The sequence below is a fragment of the Phlebotomus papatasi genome, chromosome 3 (assembly GCF_024763615.1).
Source record: "Phlebotomus papatasi isolate M1 chromosome 3, Ppap_2.1, whole genome shotgun sequence".
NCBI lineage: Eukaryota > Metazoa > Arthropoda > Insecta > Diptera > Psychodidae > Phlebotomus > Phlebotomus papatasi.
Window position 1 is genome coordinate 68,604,102 of NC_077224.1, and position 8,915 is coordinate 68,613,016.

General features: G+C 41.4%; 1 protein-coding gene across 1 annotated transcript; it reads right to left on the bottom strand.

Moving 5' to 3' along the window:
• Nucleotides 1-667: 667 nt before the first annotated feature.
• On the bottom strand, nt 668-7,119 carry LOC129806752 (uncharacterized). The gene is made up of 3 exons (XM_055855524.1): nt 6,682-7,119; nt 2,314-5,805; nt 668-775 (listed from the first exon to the last, which is right to left on the bottom strand). The coding sequence occupies exons 1-3, from the start codon at nt 7,117-7,119 to the stop codon at nt 668-670; spliced, it is 4,038 nt and encodes a 1,345-aa protein (XP_055711499.1).
• Nucleotides 7,120-8,915: the final 1,796 nt, after the last annotated feature.

Below are 8,915 nucleotides of genomic sequence, written 5' to 3' on the forward strand. Positions count from 1 at the left end.
ACAAATTAAGCTATAATAAATTTGAGCGTATTTGCTCCATTTATTGTCATAATCGAACTTCAAAATTTCAACAAACTTTTTCAGTTTACCGCCCGAATTAAAAATCTCAACTAAAAGTAACGTAGTCTGAAAAATACGGAATTAGACAGAAAAGACTTTATATACGAGTACTCCCACTTCCAAAGACTTCCAAGCACTTCACTTTCATCTGTACACCACTTCCGACCCTAATATCTCCCCCTTGGTTCTTACCCAAAACAAATTTCGAAAATTATAAAATTACTCTAATGGATTTCGACCGTTTTTTGTATCAATATAGTCAAAGGCAGGGTTTCGGTCTCATTTATGCTCTGCAATTTTACTTTATTATTGCCTACGTTTCGATCCTGGATTGGATCTTCATTAGGGCAGGGGCATGACGTTTCCTATGTTTCCCAGCGTGCCGAAAAAATTTTTAAGTTTATTCAGTGTTTTCTGTCATTGTGGAATGAATTAGCAAAAAATACAAATACAAAATAAAAGCCACTTAATATGGAATGGGCAACCCAAAACCCCAAATTGGCAACCTACGTAGTTTCGGAAATATCTTTTGAAATGTGTACGAAAACAGGAAAAAAATTGCACTAAAACTGGTCGCATTGTTCAGAGCTAATGTCACCCCCCTGCTTTAGGCCATCATAGTATCAAGGAGAACAATTGTCAATTTCACATAAAACACTACTTCCCGATCTTGTACTCTTGAAGCTCTCTCATCCATCACCAGTTGAAGAGTGTACTGTGTTTTATGTGAAATTGACAATTGTTCTCCTTGATACTTTGATGCCCTGAATAGATCCCATCCATAATCGAAACGTCGGCAATAATAAAGTAAAATTGTAGAGCATAAATTAGACCGAAACCCCGTGAGCACGAGGTGTGCTAACTAACCTTTTGGAAAAAAATACGTTGAGAAGAAACGGTTAGTTCATCAAACACCGTATGGGGAAATGTGATCTGTTACCTTTGGAATAAATTCCGGAAAGAAATGAAATTAATTCCCTGATAATTGAATGGATGACAAATGGTATCTTCTACCTATGAAAAATAACGGAAAGATATTAAATTGAGCCCTCCTTGAGCCTATCTGGGGAGAAGGAACAAAATCTTTCCCTGTTGCAAAGCTCTTGGGTGTTCTGTGGAGCCCCTGGGGAATATCACCCTAGTCACGTGAGTTTCTATGCACGTTGTTAGAAGGCCAAGTGGTGGGAATTTTCACGCAAACTTTTGGCTGTTGCCTTTTCCCAAATTTCCTTCCTTGGTTTTACTCACAAACTCCTTGGGATGCGTTGAAAATCCGGTGGAATTCCCAGAGATGATCCAAATAGATGATGGTGCATGCGGAAATCTTCGGCGATGAAAGAAACCACTATTTTCTTCACTTCAATTCACAATTTTATTCTAAAAAGTTCACTCCCTATCTTCACAATTCAACCTTTATTCTAAAACAGAGTTTAATATAATTTTTGCCACAGATTAAATTAATTTTTTGGGATATTAATTCGCGCAATGAAAAAAGTCACGTCTCTTCAAGCTAACGGTATGGGTAAAAAGTCACCGGAAACAGAGAAAGAATGCCTTTTTTTTTTGACATAATGACATCGACAGAAATTGGGTGCATTTTTTTTTTTTATAGGGAGATGTCCCAAACACATTAGGCTTTAAAATTTCGAATATTTCATGAGCACCCCAGACATGCTCCCCGGTTGGTTCCAATCCATTTTACGATTGATTGGAAGCAAGGACCTTATCATCAATAAATAGTCTTGCTATTTTTGTTATGGGACGAGTATAAAGGCCCTTAGACGTTTTAACTGAAATTACTCTGACGCGCCCATCTCTCCCCGGGTGAATTTCTGAGACCTGACCTAAAACCCATTTAGTGCCTAGTTGAGCTTCATCTAAAACAAGAACTACTTCTCCTAGCTTTAAATTTGGTTGATCCACCCTCCACTTAGATCTCTGCTGAAGCGTGTTTAAATAAACAAGGTGGAACTTCTTAGAGAAATGTTGAACTCTTTGCTGGCAACGTTGCCAAAGGTTTAAACGATTTTCTGGGATTTCCGTAAGGTCAGGATCGGGAGGAAAATTCCCTGGGACACCTGTCAAGAAATGACCAGGTGTCAAAAATTCCCTTTCATTGGGGTCATCGGACATTAGAGAGATGGGCCTACTATTTAAAATTGACTCTATTTGACATAGGATTGTCGAAAGCTCCTCAAATGTGAGGTTTGCATTTTGAGTGACTCGCGAAAGATAATATTTTACTGCTTTTACACAAGCTTCCCACAAGCCACCGTGGTGAGGAGCTCTAGCTGGTATGAAATGCCAAGTTGTGCCACAATCCACAGTTCCTTCCTTAATCTCCTTCTGCATCTGTTCCTGTCTAAGGAGTTTGGATAATTCCCGCGATGCTCCCTCGAACGTGGTGCCGCAGTCTGAATACATGTGACTCGGTGTATTTCTCCTCGCCGCAAAGCGTCGAAAAGCTGCTAGAAATGCTTCTGTAGTCAAGCTTGATACAAATTCCAGATGTGCAGCTTTCGTAGCCATGCAAACGAAAACTGCTATATAGCCTTTCATTTGCCCCAATTTCCTTGCAGTAGATCCTCTTTGAACTGAGGGGCGGTAGAGAATGGGTCCTGCGTAATCCACGCCTGTGGATTGGAATGGGCGATACAGAGTGACACGCTGGGATGGCAAGTTGCCCATGAGCTGCTGAAGTGGACGAGGTTTGGTACGAGTGCATCGCAAACAGTTGTGGACAACGCTTCGTATAATGTTTCGAGCAGAAAGTGGCCAGTACCTTTGCCTCAATGTAGCGAGTAGTACTGTTGGAGACGCATGGAGGTTGTGATGATGCTCGTGAGCAATTATTCGTTTAGTAAGCACAGATTTTGGTAGTAAAACAGGATGTTTCGACTGGTAAGAGATAGGAGCTTCTTCTAGGCGACCACCTACTCTTATGAGACCGTCTGAATTTACGAATGGGGCAAGAGCTAGCAAATGTTTCCATTTTGGAAGCGTGATGGTTCCTCGCTTTCGCAAGTTATCTGCAAGACCAGGAAAATTCTCCTGCTGATCCATGTAGATTAGTTTGTTCAATGCCTCTTCCATCTCAATTGGTGTAATGGTAAGACCCTCCTTCAAAGCACGTGGAAGATAGAATCGACGACCGTAGGCAATAATTCTCTGAATTTTTGTCAACGAAGAGTAGCGAGAGAGAAGTTTGGAGAGAATTGACTGTTCCATTTCGGCCTCTTCATCAATTGTCTCGAGCATAATGGTGGAAGATGGTTCGGAAGATGGTCCTGGTGGTGGAAACTCTGGTGGCCAAGCAGACCTAGACTTTGTCAACCAAGATGGTCCATGCCACCATAGATCCAAATCTTGAAGCTGCTGCGGTGTTACACCTCTAGAGATGATGTCTGCTGGATTGCAATGCGTAGGGACATATCTCCATTGAGTACGATCGGAAAGCATTTGGATCCTCCGAACTCGATTGCTGACGAAGATTTTGTAATGGTCAGGAGATCCTTGAAGCCAGTACAAGACAATGGTAGAATCGCACCAATAATAAATCGCATCGGGTTTGTAATGCTCTTTGACTTTGGACGCCAATTCGGCTGCCAAATGCGCTCCCCGGAGTTCCAATTTTGGAATAGTGGATTCTTTGAGCGGTGCAATCCTAGATTTCGATGTCAAAAGATGTGAACAGACATCTCCCTCAACTGTTCTCGTGACGAGATAAATGCAGACTCCGTACGCTCGCTGACTAGCGTCGGAAAAAACATGAAGTTCCGTCGAAGATGGGGAAAGCGAATCAGAGACCCAACGTGGGATCAGAATCTCACCCAAGTGCTGGAGATTGATAACATAATTTGTCCATCTCCGAATTAAATCGTCAGGTAAAACACTGTCCCATTCACATTTTGTTTTATGGGCATCTTGAAGAATGAGCTTTGCCTCAATAATGACGGGACCCACCAATCCCAAAGGGTCAAATAATTTTGCAATGGCTGACATCACCTTTCGTTTTGAATTGCATGCCTCATCAACAGAAATAGGTGGACGAAAGAAAAAATGATCTGACTTAGCATTCCAAGTAATGCCCAATGCACTTGTCGTCTCATCACTAATCTGAATGATATTGGATTCATTGGCTGAAGCTGGTTGCAAATCATGATGATTGGTAACCCACTTTGTGAGGGGAAATCCTGCACTATCCAACACCTTGATAAGCTGAGATTGAATGATGCGCCCTTCTTCAAGAGACTTTACGGAGATGAGACAATCGTCAACGTAAAATGTAGTTTTGAGTGCTTCTGAAGCGAGTGGATATGAATCCTTTGTTTCATTGGCTACTTGAACAAGTGTTCTTGTTGCCAAGAATGGTGACGAAGCCACCCCAAAACAAACTCGTTTAATGCGAAAATCTTGAATAGGTGTTGATTTATTTTCTCGCCAAACAAACCTCTGAAAGTCTGAATGTGAGGGATGAAGTAAGATTTGTAAATACATTTTATTTATGTCAGCGGTCATTGCGTACGCATGCTTTCGGAAATTCAGTAAAATAGTGGCCAGATCAAGCTGTACGACTGGTCCAATGCGCAAGATATCATTTAGACTGAACCCCGAGGAAGATTTTGCACTGGCATTGTACACAATCCTTAGTTTGGTCGAGACAGAAGACTCTTTTACAACACCATGGTGAGGCATATAGAAAACAGGACCCTTTGGGTCACCATGGACAGGTTCAATCCATTGTTTATACAATTGATCACGAATGATCTCGGAATATGCTTCCCTTAATTTAGGGTTTTTCTCAAATTTGCGCTCCAAAGCAAGAAATTGGCGAATAGCGAGAGGCCTGGACTCTCCCAGTATGCGTGGGTCTTCTCGAAAGGGAAGTTGAACAATAAACCTTCCATCAACATCGCGCTTATATGTGGAGGCAAAATGACGTTCGGCAGCAATTTCGTCTTCTGTATAGTTCACATTCTCAGATAGGTCTTCCGCTTCCCAAAACTTATGCAAGGACTCATCCAAAGAAGTAGCAGAAAATGCAAGGCCATCAGGAGGTGGAATGGGCTCTTGTTCCCCAACAACAACGTAGCCAAATACTGTGTCTTTCAAGTGTGGCAACCCTGGGCCTAACTCGATGCTATCATTCAACCAACTAGCCCAGTAATGGTTTCCACAAAGAAGCATGTCAACAGGTCTAGATACAGCCCATTGGGGGTCCGCAAGAGCGACATCTTGAGGAATGTGAATATTAGAATCGTCGACCGGCCAACTAGGTATGCTTCCGGTGACTTGAGGCAAGATGAAGCATTTCGAATTAAATCGAATTGAAGATGTTCTGGACAGAATTGTCACGTATGTGAATGCATTGGAGCGTGATCGAGAAGCATTCACGCCACAAATTGATAATCGATAAGGGAACGTTGGTAGACCTAAGCGTGCAGCCATATTGGAACTAACGACATTCACCGTAGCTCCACCATCAAGCAATATTCTGCAGGGAATCATCTGTCCGGAGTCCGTGAGAACATTAACCACAGCGGTCGCAAGAAAGACACGGGGAGGCATATCATTGTGGTCAGTTACGGAAGAGCAAGTATTGACAATCGACCCTGAATTGGTGGGAGCTGGTGGAGGAGTAGGGTTACCGTGAGAAGTAGGAGGTTTCCCATTCGATGTATCTGAAGCTGGATTTGGAGGACGTCCTGATGCGTACTTCTCATGAAGAAGCACATTATGACGTCCCTGACATTTGTTACATTTGTGGTAGGTGCATGTATTAGTCAAATGTCGAGCGAAGCAGTTACGACAAAGGCTTAATGCTTTGACTGTTTCAAAGCGCTCATCAGGTGTCTGAAGCAAGAATTTAGGACACTTATATAAAGCATGAGCGGACTCTGAGCAGCATCGGCAGAGAGCAGGTGTTTGAACCGCATTTGTAAGTGCTGTAGCTTGTCTTTTATTTTGAAAAGACTTGTTTAAGTTTGCGCGAGATTGCGTTTGATTATTGTGGCTTTGAGGCTTGGAGGCTTGTGAACCAGAGGCTTGTGAAGAGTTCTTAACATCTCTGCAGCGTGAGTTTAAAAAATTAAGAAAATCCGGAAGGGAGGGAATCACTTCAGGATTTTTGCACTCTCGACCCCACAAGACGCGTGATTCAGAATCGAGACGATCTAGTATAAACTCAATTAACCAGGGATCGCGTTGAGTGATCTTGATGCTATCAAGAGCCATTGTGCACTCAGTAACAATATTGGTTATTTCTTGTATAACTTGGAGATTATTATTGACACGTGGCATAGCGTAAAACGTTTTTACATGATCTGTCACTATATCATTCCTTTTTTCGAACTTATCGATTAGGATCTGCCAAGCTACTGAAAAGTTATTTTCTGTTACATTGAGATTTTTAATGCAAGAGGCCGCGGTCCCTGATACTGCTGAAGATAAATATTCAAGCTTTTCGACTTCAGAAATGTTCGGGTAATTAATTACATTGGCAGTAAATCGGTCTTTAAAAGAAAACCAAGAGGAGAGTTTGCCGTCAAAGGTAGGCAATTGTATTTGTGGCAGCTTTTTATGAGTAGGGCGATTATGGGTAATAGATTGGATTTGACTTGCCGAGTTGTTGAAGGTCCCCATAAGCATCTCCATTTGCTGCTGGTGCCGTTCCTCTGATCGTCTCATGAAGGTGAGAAAGTAGCGGGTGAAGTCACCTTGAGTTGAAGATCCTGCCTTGGTGTCCTCACTATCGCTAGATGAGGAGTTAGGAGCATCATGAATGAAGGCTTCGATGCGTTCGATCAGATCATCACAGCGTTGCAAAAATTGCTCCTTGCTGACTATCTCTGCTTGCTTCTTCGCGTCGCTGACCTGCTGCTCGATGATGGTGTCCTGTACACCGATGTATTTCTCTCTCATGGACGTCACTAGGCTAAGCTGAGTCCTCAAGTTGGTCACATAGCTTGGCAAACTCCTCTCTTCCTCAGAATACCCGTCAATGTAGTTCTCTGCACGAGTGACCGCAGAGATGATACCTCCTCTAATCTTTGCATGCATGGTTGAAGTTTGAGATCGATGCTTGAAGTCGTAAAAGCCTCACAAATGGACTGTATGTTGCTGTGTTCTACGAAGAGGCCTCGAAGGGCCAAAATGAGCACGAGGTGTGCTAACTAACCTTTTGGAAAAAAATACGTTGAGAAGAAACGGTTAGTTCATCAAACACCGTATGGGGAAATGTGATCTGTTACCTTTGGAATAAATTCCGGAAAGAAATGAAATTAATTCCCTGATAATTGAATGGATGACAAATGGTATCTTCTACCTATGAAAAATAACGGAAAGATATTAAATTGAGCCCTCCTTGAGCCTATCTGGGGAGAAGGAACAAAATGAGCACGAGGTGTGCTAACTAACCTTTTGGAAAAAAATACGTTGAGAAGAAACGGTTAGTTCATCAAACACCGTATGGGGAAATGTGATCTGTTACCTTTGGAATAAATTCCGGAAAGAAATGAAATTAATTCCCTGATAATTGAATGGATGACAAATGGTATCTTCTACCTATGAAAAATAACGGAAAGATATTAAATTGAGCCCTCCTTGAGCCTATCTGGGGAGAAGGAACAAAATCTTTCCCTGTTGCAAAGCTCTTGGGTGTTCTGTGGAGCCCCTGGGGAATATCACCCTAGTCACGTGAGTTTCTATGCACGTTGTTAGAAGGCCAAGTGGTGGGAATTTTCACGCAAACTTTTGGCTGTTGCCTTTTCCCAAATTTCCTTCCTTGGTTTTACTCACAAACTCCTTGGGATGCGTTGAAAATCCGGTGGAATTCCCAGAGATGATCCAAATAGATGATGGTGCATGCGGAAATCTTCGGCGATGAAAGAAACCACTATTTTCTTCACTTCAATTCACAATTTTATTCTAAAAAGTTCACTCCCTATCTTCACAATTCAACCTTTATTCTAAAACAGAGTTTAATATAATTTTTGCCACAGATTAAATTAATTTTTTGGGATATTAATTCGCGCAATGAAAAAAGTCACGTCTCTTCAAGCTAACGGTATGGGTAAAAAGTCACCGGAAACAGAGAAAGAATGCCTTTTTTTTTTGACATAATGACATCGACAGAAATTGGGTGCATTTTTTTTTTTTATAGGGAGATGTCCCAAACACATTAGGCTTTAAAATTTCGAATATTTCATGAGCACCCCAGACACCCCGCCTTTGACTATAATTATTTTAAAATAATCTGTTTATGATGTGATTAACAATTTCATGATTTTTTAAAATCTATTTTAGGTGAGACCTTAAGATTTTTGCAAGCTGTCTATAAGTGATGACTACAACCTATATTGGTATTTCGATTATACTATCCTAAAAGCAACTTGGCTTTTGTCTGTGAAAGGACGTTTCCATCGTTTAGTCCTGGAGACTGGAATCAGCGCTAAGACGGCGGTGGGTAAAAAGATAAAATGAGATGAAAATAAATTGATTGAATTGAACAATTATATTGTCCATTTCTATGACATCTACAAAAATACATGTGTAGGAGTCGTCCTGTAGAGTATTATGCTGACCAGAACCATTGCCCTTATTAGAATAGCCCCTGTATGACGCTACCCTAATTTCCCATAATTCGTAAAATGCAAAAATGAAGAGGAGAGCGTTTTTGCCAGTTTTTCCATTTGTCACTCTACAGAGCATTCCTTCTGCTGCAACTTTCATCTCTTTCATGGAATAACAATTCAATTATTTCAATTCCCTGAAGCAAATTACGGAAGAGCGGCACATGAAAATTGGAAAATCTTACTCCTGGAAAAACTTTTTGTACACCCCAAAAGTTTTGCTTA

Bases quoted from the DNA above. Each gene is read 5' to 3' on its own strand.
- LOC129806752 (XM_055855524.1), bottom strand. From the start codon at position 7,119: ATGCATGCAAAGATTAGAGGAGGTATCATCTCTGCGGTCACTCGTGCA. The intron at 5,806-6,681 runs GCAAGTCAAATC...AACAAATGTCAG, and splicing joins TGGGGACCTTCAACAACTCG to GGACGTCATAATGTGCTTCT. The intron at 776-2,313 runs GTAAAAGCAGTA...CATAAAACACAG, and splicing joins GTGGCTTGTGGGAAGCTTGT to TACACTCTTCAACTGGTGAT.